This window comes from Taudactylus pleione, unplaced genomic scaffold, assembly GCF_031769625.1.
Source record: "Taudactylus pleione unplaced genomic scaffold, aTauple2 ptg000722l, whole genome shotgun sequence".
Taxonomy (NCBI): domain Eukaryota; kingdom Metazoa; phylum Chordata; class Amphibia; order Anura; family Myobatrachidae; genus Taudactylus; species Taudactylus pleione.
The window spans coordinates 967006-987609 of NW_028285124.1; the positions used below are offsets into that span (position 1 = coordinate 967006).

The window sequence follows — 20604 nt, forward strand, 5'->3', positions numbered from 1 at the left end:
AATATGCTTAAAAATCTGTGTCTTTCTAGACATGACCAACTGTAATACCACCTCCTGCCTGGTGCAATAAGTAGCTATTACATTACATCCATAATGGTCCAATCTGTATGGAAAATAAATTATATTGTCCTGTAAGTAATATGTGAATTAGGAGATACAGCATCTGGTTGGCAGTAACAGGATTTTCTATTCACCCACTTGTGTATAAACACTATATACAATAGGTATAAATACTGTAATGGAAGGTGAGTGACCAGGCTGTTATATCACACCTGGCATTGCAGAGTCAGCCCTGGGAATGTGAGGGCCCATTGTCCTGTTATTCATGTGCTATTGAGGAGATACTACAGCTGGGAGGGGTGTATCAGATGTTTCTATAAGTAATGATGGCTACACCCCGTGTTACACAATTCACCAAACCCTTATTCTATATTTCCAACACTGACATCTTATCCATAGTAAATATGTCAATAACACAGCACTAATGGAGGTTAGATAAATATAGCAGCTCCACTTCAATAGTTTAACACATGAAGTAGCTTAGGGGGCGCTAGTTAAATGTTAGAAATGTGTTGGTGAAGAGATGTGCAGTACAGATCTCCAGTGCACTGGTATTTATGGAAAGCAAAGGACTGGTGCATCTGGACATCAAACCAGAGAATATTTTGGTGTTTGATATGGAATGCCATTGTATTAAGATAACTGACTTTGGTCTTGCATGTATCAAGGGAAGAGTCATGTCCGGTAGTGTCTCCTACATGGCACCGTAGATGTGCCAACTTGCTGACAAGGATAGTTTGCTTGTAGATGCCAACCTTGATGTATGGGCTTTCCCTGGCAGGTGGCACTACCCAGAGACATTTAGTACAGTAGATTTGCTGAATGGCAAACCCACACACCTTCTAATGACCCTCTGTTACCATGGAACAAGCTGTCTGCTGGAGTATGGAGGATGTTTTGTTATATTTTAGCCATAGACTGTAATCAAAGAAGCAATGCCACTGATGTCTGGAGGTTCATGAATGAGAGCTGGAAAACAGAGGAGCTATAATAATATGGATGATGGTAAAGACACTTCTCCTGTGGAATCAGAGCTCTCATGTGTTCAAGAGATGTCCAGTTCCAAAAAAGAAGTGTCTAAAGCTGGACATCCACTATACAATTATCTGTCAGATATCTGTCCAATCTGGCTGGTTGGAATGAAAACCTGGTAATGTATGGGAGCAAATGACAGTCGTCCATTTGCTCACAAACACTGGAAAATAGCCAGAAATGGTTGTTCAGACAAATTGGTTAAAACACACGAATTTAACCAAATTTGAACAATTCTTTTTGTCCTTTTTTCAATGTTTAAACCATATGATCAACTGTCATTTGCTCCCATACATTACCAGGTTTTCATTCCAACCAGCCAGATTGGACAGATATCTGACAGAAAATTGTATAGTGGATGCCCAGCTTAACACAGAAACAGACACATCAAACAGCAGTGAGTCTATCCCATCTGTGATCAGTTCCATGTCATCCCACTTGTCCACTGGTAGTTCTGGGTTACAGCAAAAGGAGACACCAGACCCCCGGCAGGAACATGCACCAAATCCAGTGATACGTATGGAGGACGATATATTCCTACATGTTGGAGCAGAGGTGGAATTGGCTGAAAACACTCATCTGTATTATTCTGTCATGGCTCTGAAAGGACATCACACTCACTCTCTTCCCATTTACCAGGTAAGTTTCTGTTTTAGTGAATAATGGGTCTATTGGGCTCTGGGCAGGGCCAGACTGGCCATCGGCACTTCTGGCAAATGCCAGAAGGGCCCATGGTCAAGTGAGCTGGTCTGGCCATCCGTTTGGATGCCATACAAAATGTCTTTCCCAAAATGACCGCCACCGGAGAGAAGACATTTTTTCCACATTAAGAGCAGTAATGACACTAGAGGCTCTGCTAGTCCTCTTGTGTCCACTTGCCATGGTCAGCCAGCAAACACCAGAGGACCAGTGGGACCTCTAACAGGTACTGTGTGACACGCCCCCTGCCTGCTGTGTGTGAACTTCTGTGAAGAGCTGGAAGTGCCGAAGAGGAGCAGCAGGCTACTACAGGAGCAGGAGGAGACCCAATGCGACCCTGAAGTGGAGAGGAGAGGGGAGGGGGCACTACCAAACACTATCAGGTAAGTGTGTGCACTTTATTTACTTTTTAAATCTGTTGCTCTTTACCCTAATGACAGAAAGCTTTATACTGTATAATAACTGTATCTCCCCCTCAGTTTCCCAGCCCCCACCCTCTCTGTGACTCCAAATTAGTGTCCCAGCCCCACCCTCTCTGTAACCCCAATTAGTGTCCCAGCCCCCACCCTCCCTGTAACCCCCCTCAGTGTCCCAGCCCCCACCCTCCCTGTAACCCCAATCAGTGTCCCAGCCCCCCCCTCCCTGTAACCCCCAGTGTCCCAGCCCTCACCCACCCTGGTATCCCCAATCAGTGTCCCAGTCCCCACCCTCCCTCTAACCCCCAGTCAGTGTCCCAGTGCCCACCCTCCCTGTATATCTCCCCCTTAGTGTCCCTTCCCTCACCCTCCCTGTACTCACCCTCAGGCCAGTTTCACACATGCCAGTTTTGACTGGGTGACAAAAGGCCGTCCGTTTTTTTGCCGGGTGTGAAAAATAATGGTGGCTGAAAACAGGTGCCTCTTTTCACATGGCACAGTCGTCATGTTACAGCCAGGAATATCCACTGAGCAGGACGGCTGCCGTGCTGTGTCCATGCCATCCCTGCTTGACAGTAGTGTATAGGAAACAATGTTTCCTTACAAATCAGTGTCCCAGCCCTCACCCCCCTGTAACCTCCCTCAGTGTCTCAGCCCCCACCCTCTCTGTAACCCCCAATCAGTGTCCCCATCCTCACCCTCCCTGAACCATCCCTCAGTGTCCCAGCTTTCATCTGTGTGGTGGCACATGTTTAAATCCCTTGCAGAATGTGCACTGTTCTGTGTGTTTTAATACTAGCGTTCCCACTAGACTGTTTCAGCGGGGTGCCGCGTCCTGCCCTATTTCTGAGGGGCAGAAAGCACCCTGCCCTCCAGCATGGTGGCCTGCTGAGACAGCCTGTGGGAACTGTCTTCACCCGTGGGTCACAGTGTACCACGTGTGGTAAAAACGGCGGCGCTGCGGTCATTGCTGGTGCACCCAGCATCCATTCACAGTGACCGTAGCACTTGGGAACTGCCTGGCACTTAAGCGCCCCAGGAGTGACGAAAAGGTGATGCGTCATAAAGACACCCCCCCTTTTCTTTGACCATGCCCCCTTTCAGCCACGCGTGCCTTCAGCGCACGCAGAAGTGCCCTATCTCTGGGTCCGGCACCCTGCCTACAGCTGGACCTAGAGTGAACACTAAATACAGAGAATAATGTACACTTATGTTGTTCTAACATTAATTATATGTGTACGAGCATAGACTAAGCAGTGGGAAGAGTTAGGAATACCAAGGGGAGGAGTCTGTGATAGGAACCAGGTTGCTGACACCAAGGGGTCAATCCTATTAGGTGCGATGTTTCGTTGCAATGGCATTTAAATGCCGCCAACAGCACCGCAGCTCGCACCCATTGCTACCCAAGCCAGGATTCGCATAATTTTGTTCAGAGCCCTATGGGGCTGCGAGCAATATTAGGCAAATCTGGGCTGCTGTAAAGTGCGGCCACTGCCTCAATGACTCGTGCCGGCGAGATCATCATGGCTAATATGATTGACCCCCAAGATGGGCCTGTGTGCTTTAAAATGCCAGGGCCTATTTTTAGTCCGAGTCCAGCCCTGGCTCTGGGGATCGGGGCACTGGGTCATTTGCAGAGTGCTCATATCAGAAGATATATAATATATATATAAGGCTGTCCAACTTGTTTTTTGCCCTTATTTAGAATTTCTTTCTATGGTGTTGTTTATAATTGATAGTAAAAGATGACTCACAGTAAATACGAGTCTGCCCTGAGATATGTTACTCATTCTTCTGCAGCAGCTTAAATCTAGTGCTGTATACTTCGTATTATAGTGTTTCTGCACAAAAATACAGTATATAGTTTGAAATGGTTATAAAATTCCCAAATACCTCATTAATGCTCAGATTATTTCCATACTTTTATTAGTAAATTACACTAACATTTTTCTGTGTTTCCCAAGGTGAAAAATTTGGGGTGTTAGACAGCAGATGATTAGAGCCCTGTCTGGTGCATGTGGGTGTGACATGTATAAATATCTGCAGTTACCCCTCCCATGCACTGGGTGGTGCTCTTGGTAATTATCAGTTGATGACACTTCCCAGTAGTTCCATTACACACCAGCAGAAGATCATGATACATGGTGTATTGTTACTAGTGATTTATTACTGTATTATTTCTGTAATGAGAAATCTTATTGTACAAATGCATTATAGAGACTGAGGGCCTTATTCTGAGTCACTTGCAAGTGTGAATGTGGCGGCATCTAGAGACTTTCAGCAAACTATGAAAGTGTCACAGGCTGCATACACATCTCTATGTACTTATGTCCGATTCTGAGTTCTCAGTCCTTTTCTCTGTGACTGTCGAGTGGGCATTATTGGGGGTAAACTGGGTTGAACAGGGCAATTGCACATAAGAGGTTATTTAGTGGGCATGTAACCAGAGTTTCCAAATTTAGTCCCATCTCCTGCACCCAGGATGGGTTGGGTGTAAGTGCTGATAATAGTGATGACGGCTGCTCTAGTGGACAGATGGGCGCGGTGGTGCGATCACAGATAGAATACGGCCATATAGTCACATTAGGTCCCATCTCCTGCACCCAGGATGGGTTGGGTGTAAGTGCTGATAATAGTGGTGACGGCTGCTCTCATGGACAGATGGGCGCGGTGGTGCAATCACAGATAGAATACGGCCATATAGTCACATTAGGTTCCATCTCCTGCACCTGGGATGGGTTGGGTGTAAGTGCTGATAAGAGTGATGATGGCTGATCTCATGGACAGATGGCCGGGGTGGTGCGATCACAGATAGAATATGGCCGTATAGTCACATTAGGTTCCGTTTGCTGCATGAATACAGAATAGGGAATCAGCATCAGGCCCTGAATCTCTTGTATCAGTATCGCAGCTGGATCACCCTGATATGGTTTGTGTGTCTATGTGTCTAATACAACTATTATAATCATTTCTAGGCCTGAATATAGAATATAATGGTCTACAATTGTCTGTCTGGTGATATATTTTCATTTGAGATGAGAAATGTATCAAATAGTCCATTAATTCCCCCAATTATGTGTTTTCTGTGTGTCCCAGTCATTATCAATTCTTACTGTACCAGAGTTTTTGCCATCTCCTGTGCGGAGACATCTTTCTGAATATTTCACCACAAAGATGGCACCACCGGGTGAGTACAGGGAGAGTAGGCACTGCATGGGCGGCCATGGTGGTGAATTGGCCAGTCCTGGGTACAGGGCCCCACGATAGATATGCCAATGCGGAAAGGTCTGTCAATAATTGTTCATATTTAACTTCATCTCTGGAATCTGCATTCATAATACAGCCAGGCTACATCATTCCATAGCTGCCGGGCATTCTAGCTCCAATAATACATATTTATATATTCCTCATGCTGCATTATGGAGTGTTGGGTAATGATACTATAATTAGGAAAAGTTATTTGTGTAAGAATCATGTGTTACATTGTATAGACAGACATTTGCCATCACAGAAAGGGAGATATATTGGTTGTAGTCTTCGAAGAAGAACCAACTTTCCTCAGTTACAGTTAGTTCTCATACATCTACCATCAAGACTGAAGTGAGTGATAAAGCCACAGATGCTGCATTGTATTTAGCTGCCCTCGCACAGAGATGTACAGATGTTGCACATTAAAATGATTAGTGTCATCTAGCAAAGGAGTTTTGTCGCTTTCAGTAGTTTATTTGATGCACATTTTTGAGCAAGAAAGATGCTCGGTGAGTCTCCAGGGTCCTGACGTGATGTGAGGGGCTGTTTGGCACGGCTAAAGCCACAGTGTATGAGGTCACATCTGTAGCTAAGTACAGGTTACAGGATTTTGTCTGACGCCCAACGTATCGCTAAATTCCAGTGACTGACCACCTGCAAATGGCCATGATGACAGTCTATTTTGATGAGCTGCTGGGACAGAAGACTACAGGGCTACCTAATGTGATGGCGCATGTAACATATAGCAGCTACTAGAATCATATAAGAGAATCATGTGACCAGCTCCGCAGATGCCGATTTTTAAACCCTCCCCCTTTCTTTCATTCTTATCGCCATCTGCAAATTACACTGAATGAGCCACGTGCACTTAATGTTGGGTTCTGGGGGCAGCTAAATTAACATTCTGAATAAGTCTTAATATAGGCTCGTGCTTTGCCCCTGCTGTGTCGGCTGTTACTGTGTGATTTATCACAACAGGATTGGTGTCTGGGTAAAAGGTCAGTCATTCAATCGCAATATCTTTCTCTCTTGTCCCAGTCTCTCTCTCCTCCTCCTCCTCCCCATCTCTCTCTCCTCCCCGTCTCTCTCTCTCTCTCCTCCCCATCTCTCTCCCTCCTCCCCATCTCTCTCTCTCTCTCTCCTCCCCGTCTCTCTCTCTCTCTCCTCCCTGTCTCTCTCTCTCTCTCCTCCCTGTCTCTCTCTCTCCTCACCGTGTCTGTCTCTCTCCTCCCTGTGTGTCTCTCTCTCTCTTCTCCCTGTGTGTCTCTCTTTTAATTTTCCACCATTGATTATATGGTTTTACAGATACCTGCATGCACATTTTATCTGTGTGTGTGTGTGTGTGTGTGTGTGTGTGTGTATACACACACACAGACTCACCAACACACAGAAGATGAGAGGCAGCACTCGGAGACTAGTACAAACAGGCTTATGACTAATACACATATTACACAATTATCCCAATACTATGGCGCTTATTCTGCATCGTGCTCAGTACATATCACTGCTTTCTTATGCCCCTTTTACATGGCTGCAAAAACCCAGATTACTGCCAGGATAACCCAGGTCATGGCTCAGTGTAATAAGGATAACAGAGCTTCAGTTACTCAGGAATCCAACCCAGCTACCGGAGGAAGAGCCAGATAAATGAGTAACTCGAATTGTCTGACCTGTGTCCCGTTCTCTGCATAGGGAGAGTCACATTCCGGCATTGGCACAGGTAATCCCAGGCAATATCCCTTGTCCAGTCTGTGGTGTAATCTGGGTTCAACCCACTGTGACCTGGGATTTAGTTGTAAAATGGGTATAATTCACCTAGACTGGTGTCTATAATACAAAGCACAAACCCTCCAATGTCTGGTCACACAATCACCTGTACATGGGAAAATGCTGCCTATAATCATACTGACTCCGATGTTAAACTGGTACTAGAGACCAGCATAGACAATAGTATTATTTAGGTTGGAAAATCAATCATATGTCACAAATGGTTATAGCTATTCTATATAAAGTAGAGGTAACATAAATAACAAGTAAATGGACCTGATAATAGTTGTAATAGTTGGTGCTAATTATAAAACAGAAGAGTTATGAGTAACATCACTATTAACGTTTTATAGTAGATATATTGAAACTGTCCCTAGAACACACCTGAGTGACAGTGAGTTGGAGAGATACAGTGTTTGGGTTACTATCACCCTTTATCATGCACCTGGGCTGTAGCACAGCTGGGAGCCTCTCACACATTCTTATATCAATCTGTGCAAATGCAATCCTAAAGAACAATGCAGTTATTTACACCACATATGCAAATGATCAGCAAGCCAATCAGGAGGCTCCAGCACCTACCTGCCCCACCCCATCTCCCTCACATAAACCAGATGTCTCCCCTCTGCTCCCAGAGACTCAGACTGACTGTCTTATTGCAGAATACATTTGATGTTACCAGCATCATTTTGTGAGATCCTTCCAGCAGATCCAACGTGAGCTGAGATCCTACCAACCACACTCAGGACTGAAGTGCACACTCCCCCGAGGTGATATCCTATATACAGTGTAGAACTGATTACATTACTGTGATTTGTCCATTGAAATGTTGAATATATAACTAAGACTTATAATCTATTAAACTAATATACTGATTTACTAGTAATACTACTCATTGTATTATTGATATCTTAGAGGTACTATTGGGAAATGATTAATACTATGTATTTGCAAAAACACACTTAGAATTAGACAATCTGTGGGTAATACTGAGCTATACAGCACCTGAGACACTAGAAGTATAAGTGTGTGTTTAAATAACCTTTAACCAGGTGTTGTTCCATAATAAGTAATATATACTCCAATCCAGTATACTTAAGAATTTGTCATTTTATTAATTAATTAAATAAATAGATCAAGCCCTTAACTGGGACATATTCACCCTGGGTTGATGCAGCAAAAACAATAACCCCTTAACTGGGACATTATCACAGTACTTATACATTATTACAATATTCAGGTAATACGCCCCCCTTATACACCCACTAACATTATCAGATAGACAAAGCTTGTTCTTGCTAGCTCCTCCTAGGCTATCATTTTAAGAGATACTCATTGCGTGGCTTATCTCTATATTTGGTCCGAGTGTTGTTCTCAACACAAGCATACATATATGGGCATGCTCTTGTTCACTGTGTTATATAAAGAGTTTCCCTTGGGAGTGGCCTTAAGGACACACACTAATTTCCATTTAAATGTGAGTTTGGACAGAGAAACAAAATGGATGTACAAATGCCCTATTACATCTCATGAACTACTTCATTATACAACATAAAGCATATGTAAATATGGAATTATGTAAATTAGTCTGACATGTGTGAGGAGAATGAGACCATTTTACACCTTGTCACCAGGTCTCTGGACAATAGATTGGGGCCATAACTGACTAATACTAATAGATCCATTCCTCTGACTTTCTGCAGGATACAATGGCCACCAGTACACATGATGTGGAGCTTGTCCTGGAAGAAATGGTCTCCTTATCTTCCAAGGGCCTCCAGGAGATAGAACTAAAGGATATTTATCACATCATGAAGAAGCTGGGAGGAGGTGGTTATGCCTTAGTCTTCATGGTAAAGGGCAGAAAAACTGGTCAGTATGGTCAGAAATTCAGTATCTTTCCCCTTGGGACAATTATAGCCAATATTACAACAGGGAGAATTTCCCAGGATGAACCATTAATAATAATGCAGTAGTACACACAGTAATAATACTCATTCCTACTGAATCACCTATGGTATTCTCTACCATGCCCAACAAGAGCCTCCCACAGCCAACAAACCTTTAAACATTCTTTGGAAACCCATCTATTTATTAGTGCTTACCCTACTCTAACCATATTAATACTCCCTCGCACCTACTCTACTCCCACCTATACCCTTTTACCACCAATACTGGTCATACTAATGCCCCTGAAGACCTATATCACCCACAAATATACAATCACACCTACCTAATTCAAAGTGTACTTTAAATTGAATTGCCACTTTATACTTAACCTACTCCCATGTATACTACTCACATTAATCCCCACTCACTACTATCCTAATCTCCACTCTGTGCCTATTTATAATTAGATTCATCTTTGTGCCCCCACATCTATTACTTTGCCTAATTTGTATACAAATCTAATTATTATTCATTATCACAAAAGTGAGGATGGCACTGAAGGTCCTGGACAGGAAAAGGACAACTGAGAGAAGCTTCCTCATGGAATTCAGTATGTCCTTTCTCCTCTCATCTCATCCTAATATCATTGGCATTAGCGGGATTGCATTCAAGACCCGTGACCACTTTGCTTTTGCCCAGGAGCTGGCAGCAGTGGGTGATTTGTTGTCTCTCATTCTGCCCCATGCAAGTAGAGGTCCTTTTTACTGATTTTATATCAGCTTGGTGCTTTAGAAACATTTATATATTGTAAGACATTAATATGATGCTAAATCAGTGTATTTACTTCTTTCAGACTGGACTTCCAGAAGATGTGGTGATGAGATGTGCAGTGCAGATCTCCAGGGCACTAGAATTTATAGAGAGCAAAGGACTGGTGCATCTGGACATCAAACCAGAGAATATTTTGGTGTTTGATCAGGAATGCCATTGTGTTAAGATAACTGACTTTGGTCTTGCACATATCAAGGGAAGAGTCATTCATACCAGGTCTGGTAGTGGCTCCTACATGGCCCCGGAGATGTGCCAACTTGTTGACAAGGAAAGTTTGCTTGTAGACTCCACCCTTGATGTTTGGGCTTTTGGTGTAGTTCTTTACTGCTTGCTCACAGGAGAGTTTCCCTGGCAGATGGCACTACCCAGAGACAGGGAGTACAGTAGATTTGCTGAATGGCAAACCCACACTCCATCTGATGACCCTCCCTCACCATGGAACAAGCTGACCACTGGAGTATGGAGGATGTTTAGTCATCTTTTAGCCATAGACTGTAATCAGAGAATCAAAGCCACTAATGTCTTGATGTTCATGGATGATATCTGGAAAGCAGAGAGGAGTAACAATAATATGGATGATGGTGAAGACACTTTTCCTGTGGAATCAGAGCTCTCATGTGCTCAAGAGATGCCCAGTTAAACAGAGAAGTGTCTAACACTGCAACAGACCCATCACACAGCAGAGAGACCATCCCATCTGTGATCAGCTCCATGTCATCCCATTTGTCCACTGGTAGTGCTGGGTTACAGCAGAAGGAGACACCAGACCCCCAGCAGGAACATGCACCAAATCCAGTGATACTTAAGGAGGACAATATATTCCTACATGTTGGGGCAGAGATGGAAATTGGCTGAAAATACTCATCTGTATTATTCTGTCATGGCTCTGAGAGGACATCATACTCACTCTCTTCCCATTTACCAGGTAAGTTTCTGTTTTAGTGAATAATGGGTCTATTGGGCTCTGGGGATTGGGGCACTGGGTCATTTGCTGAGTCCCCATATCAGAAGATATATAATATATAAAGCTGTCCAACTTGTTTGTGTACTTATTTATAATTTCTTTCTATGGTGTTGTTTATAATTGATAGTAAAGGATGACTCTCAGTAAATACGAGTCTGCCCTGAGATATGTTACTCATTCTGCTGCAGCAGCTTAAATCTAGTGCTATATAGTTATTATACAGTGTTTCTCTACAAAAATATATTGTGTAAAATGGTTATTAAGTTCCTGAATACCTCATCAAATCTCAGATTATTTCCATACTTTTATTAGTCATTTACCCTAACATTTTTCTGTGTTTCCTAAGGTGACAAATTTGTGCTGTTGGACAGCAGATGATCAGAGCTCTAACTGGTGAATGTGGGTGTGACGTGTATAATTATCTGCAGTTACCCCTCCCATGCACTGGGTGGTGCTCTTGGTAATTATTAATTGATGAGACTTCCCCGAAGTTCCATGAAACACCAGCAGAAGATCATGATACATGGTGTATTTACTACTAAAATATTATTGTATTATTTCTGTAATGAGAAATCTTATTGTACACATGTATTATAGAGACTGAGGACCTTATTCTGAGTCGCTCACTTATTTGAATGTGGCCACATCTATAAACTTTCAGCAAACTACTCAGGTGTCACAGGCTGCATACACATCTACAGTATATGTACTTATATCTAATTCTGTCTCATCTCAGACTTTTCCCATCCAGAGGCCCCCATGCTGTATCCACGGTGGCTTGCAGCAGACTGATGTCAGACTAGTGCCCAAATTCTACTGCTGTGGCCAGTGTTGTGCGGTCTCCATTTTCTTGGTGATTTCCTCACTACACATGGTAGCAGCTGCCATTTTCTGGCATTTTGTGCAGGGATGAGACATCCGACGTGGGATCTCAAAGAGGTAAATATTAGAAAATATATTAGAAAATATATTAGAAATTATGGGGGCAGGGTGTGTGGTGTGGGCCCCCCTGGACCCAGAGGCCAATGTGCACAGCCCACCCTGCACCCATTATAAATATGCCCCTGCAGAGATGCCATATTTGGTCCAATCTCTGCACCTTGGATGGGTTGGGTGTAAGTGCTGACTATAGTGATGGTGCAATCACAGATAGAATACGGCCGTATAGTCACATTAGGTTCTATTTGCTGCATGAATACAGAATAGGGAATCAGCATCAGGCCCTGAGTCTCTCGTATCAGTATCGCAGCTGGATCACCCTTATATGGTTTGTGTGTCTATGTGTCTAATACAACTATTCTAATAATTTTTAGGCCTGAGTAAAGAATATAATGGTCTGCAGTTGTTTGTCTGGTGAATTATTTTCAATTGAGATGAGAAATGTATGAAATAGTCCATTAATTTCCCCAATAATGTGTTTTCTGCGGGTCCCAGTCATTATCAATTCTTTCTATACCAGAGTTTTTGCCATTTCCTGTGTGGAGACATCTTTCCAAATATTTCACCACAAAGATGGCAACTCCGAGTGAGTACAGGGAGAGTAGGCACTGCATGGGTGGTCATGGCAGTGAATGGTATTTTGATTTATATAATTCTGGTCTACAACAAACTGTGGCTTTCCCTCATGTTCTGCTAAGTAGAGATGTGTGCCGATCCTCGTGTTTTGGTTTTGGATGTGGATCTCCCCTGGTTTTGGATCTGGATTGGTTTTGAAAAAACCTCACCTCCGTGTTTAGTTTTCGTGTTTTGGTTTGGATCTGGATTTCTTCTTAATAAATAAAAAAACAGCTAAAATCACATAAAATGGGCCTTTTTTGTTCCTACAGTGATAATAAACTCAATAACATTTATTTTCACTTGTTTCCAGTCAATTTTGAGCACCTCACAAGGGGACCTGGAAGCGAGCTTTCCAAAAATAAACAATTGACTTAAATAATGCTTTGAAAATCTTCTATAAAAGCATTTCTCAACTTGTACAGGGACATAAAAAAACAGTTAGTTAGCCTTCAAACTGCCATTGTTCCCACTGTCCACTTAACCATATGAGATATATTGTGAACAAGCGGAACACAGCAGCAAATGCAACATTTCAGACCTAAGGTTTAAGTATTACATTGTATCTTTCTTGGGAATTCTTTCTTGAGCGCCATGCCTGCTTGCTGGGAGTTGAATATTTTTTATCCCAGAAGGGGACCAGGAAGCGTGCTTTCCAAAAATAAATAGACAATTGACTTAAATAATCCTTTGCAAACCTTCTGTTCTGTAACAGATTTTCCCAACCTGTACAGGGACATTAAAGTCAGTTAATGGCCTTCATATTGCCATTGTTCCCACTGTCTTGGATGGAGCAACCATGGCGACTGATTTAGTGTCATAAGGAAGAGAAGGCTCCAAACTGGGTGTCATGTTATGAGTTGGCCATATGGGGTATGTTGCTGTTAAGGGATCAGGCTGGTTATTAGTGGATACATTATTATAGTAGTTGTCATTCTTGGTTGCCATCTCCTGAAGGGTGTTTATTAACAGTCAGAGACTACCTACCTATCAGCTCAGGCATAGACACTTCCAGAGGAACAGAGCTGTGTTCTCTGGAGGGAAGCCAAATAGGAGGGAGCCACTGTTCCAACATCTGAAGCTCTTATCTCTCCACATCTATGATAGAAGAAAAAAAATGTAATTGGGTACATCTAGCTCCTCTTTCTCTACCCTGCTTACCCTCTTTGGACAAGAAGTCCAGGATGGATGGTTTGGAATAAGGCCTAGCAACAGATGGGGAGGGTCATTAACAAGACCTGTTCCCCCAATGGGTGTAGTCTGGGAGGTATTGGTTGGCATGCAGGCAGTAGAATAACAAAGGCCTCCATGTTGTCAGTGCTTACTATTCCGTATTTCAGTTTGCGATTCAGGCAGGAATAAAGTCGGCTACAGAACACAGTGACAGAATCACTGGATGTCTGAGTGCATTCAGGCCAAATACGATCCATGAATTCCCAGACAGTATGTTTAGCTGTGGTGTCAGTCTCTCTTTTGGCAGAATTAGGCTTTAGTTTTTTAGAGCATATAACCTTATAAGCTGTTAGGATAACATTCTGCTATGTTTAAGATTAAAAAAACAAAACTTTTTGTAACCCAATAACTTAAAAATAAAAAAGTTTTCATTGCAATATTCATGCAGCCCCTTGACAGACAGGAGCACAACACCCCTGCACAGCTATGCCAATGACAGGTGTGGCTGACACGCACATGAAAAAAATTGTTTATTTATTATTTTGGGCAGCAGCCCCTTGATAGACAGGAGCACAGCACCCTCGGCACAGCTACACCGATGACAGTGACAGCCAGGTGTAAAATTGATAATCAATGAATTAAAAAACAATTCATTGGGTGCAGACCCTGGCTGTTAAATTGATCATAAATTCATTTAAAAACAATTTGTTGGTTCCTAAACCAACCATAACATTAATAAAAAATGTCAGGCAGCAATGCCCCAACCAGCACATAATGGAAAGGAAAAAGGTGCAAGATGGAATAGTCCTTGGGCCCTCCCACCCACCCTTATGTTGTATACAAAACAGGACAGTTTAACAAACCAATCATTTCAGCAACAAGGACTGCTAATTGTGGCTGAAATTATTGTTTTGTTTGGACCCCAATAAAACAAGCTGCCAATGTGCATTGGACATGGAAATTAAAATGATCCCATACACAAACTGGCTTTACATTACAAGTTGTCCTAATCCTTGTCATCCCCATCAGTGTGTACATCCTTTCCTTCACACAATATTAATTCGTCCCCAGTGGAACCCACCATAGGTGCCTCTGTAATTTTTTTATGTAATTGTTGGTAGGTCTTCCTCGTGGAATTTGTAATTGATTTTAATGAACATCATCTTTTCCACATTTTAAGGAAGTAACCTCCTACGCCGATCACTGACAATGTTGCCAGCTGCACTGAAAACTCTTTCAGAGTACATACTGGAGGGTGGGCAACTTCAGTAATGCAAAGCCAGTTTGTGTATGGGACACCAAATTGCCTCTTTTTCCTGTCAGTACTGAAAGGGACTGTCTGACATGTCTATTAGGATGTTATCTCTGAAATAGTCCTCCACCATTCTATGAATGGAAACCGTATCACACATAGTCACGGTAGAAGACATGTCACTAGTAGGCAGTTCTCTCAGGCCCGACCAGATGTAATTTTTTGGTGAACGATCTGCATGACCACCAGGCATTCTGTAAGGAAAATTGAGTTTTTTTCCTGGCAGCTGTTGAAACTGAAGGAGGAGATGATGGCATTTCACATGCAGCTGCCAATTTTTTGACCAACAGCTCTTGGCATAGTTTTAGATTTTGGTCTGTTGGAAAAAAACTCACAAGGTAGGTCTTAAACTTAGGATCCAGAATGGTGGCCAAAATATAATTTTTCAGATTTCAATAGATTGATGACTCTTGGATCCTGGTGAAGTGAATCAAGGGCTTGATCCACCAGTCCAACATACTTTGCGCAATTGCTATGTTTCAGCTCCTCCTTCAGTTTCTCCAGCTGTTTTTGCAAAAGTCTGATGAGGGGAATGACCTGACTCAAGCTGGAAGTGTGTGAACTAACTTCACGTGTGGCAAGGTCAAAAGGTTTGTGAACCTTGCACAATGCAGAAATTATTCTCCACTGTGCTTGAGTAAGGTGCATTACCCCTCCACGGCCTATGTCATAGTCTGCTGTATAGGCCTGGATGGCCTTTTGTTGTTCCTCCATCTGCAGAAGCATATAGAGGGTAGAATTCCAACCAGTTACTACCTCTTGCTTCAGCTGATGGAAGGGTGAATTTAACAGTACCTGCTGGTCATGCAATCTTCGACAAGGGGTCGATGAATGTCTAAAGTGTCTGGATATTTTGTGGGCCATCGAGAGCATCTCCTGCATGACCATGTCACTTTTTAAAACACGTTGCACCACCAAATTGTGTGAGCAGAACATGGGACGTGTTGGAATTCCCCCACATGTAATATGTAAGAATATTGGTGGCATTGTCTGAAATCACAAATCCAGAGGAGAAGAGGATCTCAGTGGTATGCATCTTAGTGAAACCAGTTATACAAAGAGTAGCCTGCCTCTGTATCAGCTGTCTTTTGGGAAATGTTGCTGCTGCTGTTGTAGGCAATGCAGCTAGCCAGTGGGCTGTCACAGTCATGTAAACATTAGTTTGCCCTGTCCCAGTTGTCCACATATCAGTGGTCAAGTGGACAGTGGGTACAACGGCATTTCTGAGGACATTAATAAGGGTTTTTTTTAATGTCCTTGTACAGACTTGGAATTGCTCTTCTAGCAAAGTGGAATCTAGAAGGGATCTGGTAATGAGGACACAGGACCTTAATTAACTGTTGAAAACCCACTGCAGTAATGGCAGATACTGAACGCACATCTAAAACCAGCATAACTGTTATGGTATCAGTAATCTGCTGTGCAAATGGATGATTGCTGTTATACTTGTTTGCCCTTGCAAACGACTGTTTGACAGTTAATTGTTTTTTGGAGGATTCACTACAAGTAGTCTTCTTCCTGTTCCCCTTCTGGGTTGAAGATCCACTGACAACAGCAGCAGCAAAAGGTGTAGTCATCAATGATCCTTCTGAGGAATAACGGATAGGAGAGGAGTCAATCATGCTTTGAATACCAACATTGGATGCAGACGGACTATTTCCACTGACGAATGAGAATGTTGATGATGCAAGTGTTGGTGTTGGAAATCGAAGGTGTTTGGATCTTACAGAGAGGGAGCAGGATGGTGACACTGGACTTGTTATGTTTTGAGTTTTGGAACTTTGCGATGTACACTTTGATATTTGATGAATGTGCTCCAAGTGACATAACAAGGAGGAGGTTCCTAGTTGGTTTAGGTCCCTCCGTCTACTCACTCTTGCATGGCAATGGGCACATATGGCTTGACAACTGTTGTCCGGATTGGGATGGAAATAATTCCACACGTTAGAAGTAGATTTTTTTGTCTTTTGTCCCAGCATGACAACAATGGGCTTTAGCTTTTTCAACCCATGGGCAACAGCTGTTGCCTTACTTACACAGATGTCCACGGCATCAACAACCTCATCAGCAACAACCTCATCATCAACATCCTCATCATCAACATCCTCATCATCAACATCCTCAACTACCATTGATTTTTTTTGTTTTTAGCACGACTGGAGTTGGGCTGGATCTTGTGCAGTACTGTGGTTAAGCCTTACATGCACGCGCACACAGAAAAATCTAAAGGACACTTTGATTTATTTTTTTTTTACTTTTTTTTGACTATTTTTTTATTGTATTTTGGAGTCCAGAACTTGGGCCCAGAGATGGACACAGCAGAAGCCCAGGACACAGTGACAGCACCATGACCAGAGACCAGAATGGATCAGCAGTCACCAGCCCAGGACACAGCAGACAGCCCAAATGGATCAAAAGACAGCACAGTGACAGCACCATGACCAGAGACCAGAATGGATCTGCAGTCACCCATCCAGGACACAGCAGATAGCACCAGCTGTACACTACCCACCCTCCCTGTTCAGTCTCCACAGCTGTAGTGAAATGGCATCCATTGCGTGGTCCCTTATATACTACATTGATCATAGAGACGAAATCTCACGAACCATGAGATTTCAGACTATCCTTTTGCCTCGGTTTTGAGATCCGACCAGGCGGGAAACACCAAGCCTGCTTGGATCTGACTCAGTTATTCTAAATTTGGGTGGGTTTGGATGTCTGGAAACCGAACCAGCTCATCTCTACTGTTAAGTAAGGAAAAGAATTATGGGAATTTTATTTATTATTTTGTTCTAAAACATTGAAAAACATTAAATATGCATAAAAATCAGTGTCTTTCTGAACATGACTAACCATAATACCACATCCTGCCTGGTGCAATAAGTAGCTGTTAATATGCTAATTAAGAGATACAGCAGCTGGTTGAGTGTAACAGGAATTTCTATACACTCACTTGGGTATAAATAAACACTATATACAATAGATATAAATACTATAATGGAAGGTGAGTGACCAGGCTGTTATATCACACCCGGCATTGCAGAGTCAGCCCAGGGAAAATGAGGGCCCATTGTATTTTTAATAGGGATGAGCGGGTTAGGATTTCTGAAATCCGAGCGAGGAACAGAGTCAGGCCCGGGTTTTCCCCCCTGACTTTGAAATTGAGGCAAAACTTCATCATCCCGCTGTCAGATCTTTTGGGTTTTGGATTCTATAAAAGGTCCCCGCCAGTGAAGAGGGAGGGTGGGAGTTGTGCTGCTGTTGTCCATAGGGGCTGTGTCCACTCCAAAGTCCATAGGGGCCGGCTGGGCTGTGTTGTGGAGTGTCCCATAAAGGCTGTAGTTATAAAGGGGTGGTCTGTCCATCAGGGGTGCTCCCCCAAGTTTTTTTTTCTATTTGTGTGCGCTGTAGCCACATGTGCATCAACAAAGTAGCAGTGCCAAGCATATGCCTGTGTCATAAATCAAGGGCCATCTGGCTCATCTGTTGAAGGGTGGTATAACCCCCAAAGTGCCAAAAAATTTTTAAATATTTTTCTGTTCGTGTGCGCATTAGCTGCACGTGCATCAACAAAGTAGCAGTGCCTGCATATGATATCGTCACCACTGACAGAATGGTGTAGGATTACATCAGTGACAGCATCCAAGTAGGCATGTCAGACAGTCCGTACATGTACTGGCAGGAAAAAGAGGCAATTTGGAGGCCCCTGTACAAACTGGCTCTATTTTACCTGAGTTGCCCCCCCTCCAGTGTGTACTCCAAAAGAGTGTTTAGTGCATCCGGGAACCTTGTCAGTGAAAGGCGTAGGAGGTTGCTTCCACAAAATGTTGCTTCCACAAAGATGATGTTCATCAAAATGATTTTTATCAATTATTCCAGGGAGACCAGCCTCCAGAACGTACAGAGGGACCTGTGGTGGTGGATTCCAGCGGGGACAATTAATACTCTGAGGATGAGGATGTACACAACACTGAAGAGGGTGAGGAATCAGTGGATGAGTAGGATGAGTATGACATCTTGCCTCTGTAGAGCCAGTTTTGTGCAGGGACAGATTAATTGCCAACTTGTTTTGTGGGGGTCCAAACGAACCAATCATTTCAGCCACAGTCGTGTGGCAGACCCTGGCGCTGAAATGATTGGTTTGCTAAAGTGTGCATGTCCTGTTTATACAACATAAGGGTGGGTCGGAGGGCCCAAGGACAATTCCATCTTGCACCTTTTTCTTTGCATTATATACTGTTTGGGGCCTAGTTTTTCAAACTGCCATCCTGTCTGCCACTGCAGTGCCACTCCTAGATGGGCCACGTATTTGTGTCACCCACTCATTTCGCTTAGCATAGTCATCCAGCTACCTCGGTGCAAGCTTTTGGCCTAAAAACAATATTGTGAGGTGTTCAGAATAGACTGGAAATGAGTGGAAATTAATGTTATTGAGGTTAATAATAGCATAGGAACAGAAAAATCCACAAATTCTGAGATTTTAGCTGTTATGCTTTTTTCCCAAAAAAATAAAGATCCAAAACACAAAACCCAGAACCCAAAACATAGAAGGGTGGTTTTGGCAAAACCAATCCAGATCCAGAACACGAAGAAAGATCCAGATCCAAAACACGAAAAGTGGCTGGTGCACACCCCTAATTTTTATTCATGTGCAAATGAGGAGATACTACAGCTGGGGGGGTGTAACAGACTTTTCTATAAGTAATGATGGCTACACCCCATGTTACACCATTCACCAAACCCTTATACTGTATTTCCAACAATGACATCTTATCCATAGTAAATGACCACACGACACCATATCTGGAGGGAAGAAAGCCTCATTTTATTCATCACTTCCATGAAGTTGGTGGCTTAGGAAAATAACAAATTGCAAATATACTTATCAGGGTGGGAGACCAAAGAGACCGATTCTTATAGAATGTAATTTTATCCCTCCTCAGATCTCCGCCCATTCTCTGGGCCCTCGGACCTCCCTTTCTATGTGAGTAAAGCTGAGTACATACTATTCCATCTGTCACACGATATATAGTTCTGACGGAGCTGTGAAAGATCATTTATGGATTGCATAGCAGCTCGTGTATACCAGCCATTCATCATATCGCCCCATCTGCTGTACTGCATAACAGATGCTGAATGATGCCATGCTGTTATTTGTGCCATCATACACCTCATCATGCAGTGTCTACTGTATGGATGGCACCATGTATCATTACATCGAGTTGTCCCATTGACTTAGTATAGTGTGTACCCAGCTTATATTGTAACCTGCATTAAAGTACCTTCCCTGTCATGCCTTCATACACCATCAGGGCTTATGACTAAAGCACATATTACACAATGAACCCAATACTATGGTGCTTATTCTGCATCATGCTTACTACATATCACTGCTTTCTTATACCCCTTTTACACAGCTGCAAACACCCAGATTACTGCAGGGATAACCCAGGTCATGGCTCAGTGTAATAAGGATAACAGAGCTTCAGTTACCTGGGAATACAACCCAGCTACCTGAGGAAGACCCAGATAAATGAGTAACTCGGATTGTCTGACCTGTGTCCCATTCTCTGCATAGGGAGAGTCACATTCCTGGCATTGGCACAGGTAATCCCAGGCAATATCCCGTGTCCAGTCTGTGGTGTAAATTGGACTCA

The 20604-nt window shown here is 43.1% G+C and overlaps 2 protein-coding genes across 2 annotated transcripts in view; both read left to right on the plus strand.

Annotated features, from left to right (window-relative positions):
* Window positions 1–1518: 1518 nt before the first annotated feature.
* LOC148477366 (serine/threonine-protein kinase SBK1-like) lies at window positions 1519–10584 on the plus strand. Its single transcript, XM_088456847.1, has 4 exons — window positions 1519–1731; window positions 8927–9095; window positions 9658–9857; window positions 9967–10584. Exons 1-4 carry the CDS (start codon window positions 1519–1521, stop codon window positions 10582–10584), a joined length of 1200 nt encoding a protein of 399 aa, XP_088312973.1.
* Window positions 10585–10770: 186 nt separating this feature from the next.
* The window catches only part of LOC148477367 (serine/threonine-protein kinase SBK1-like), a 39289-nt gene continuing 29455 nt past the window's right edge, over window positions 10771–20604 (plus strand). Inside the window, exon 1 of the mRNA XM_088456848.1 lies at window positions 10771–10869. Coding sequence (XP_088312974.1) covers window positions 10771–10869 — 99 coding nt within the window. The remainder of the gene's footprint in view (window positions 10870–20604) is intronic.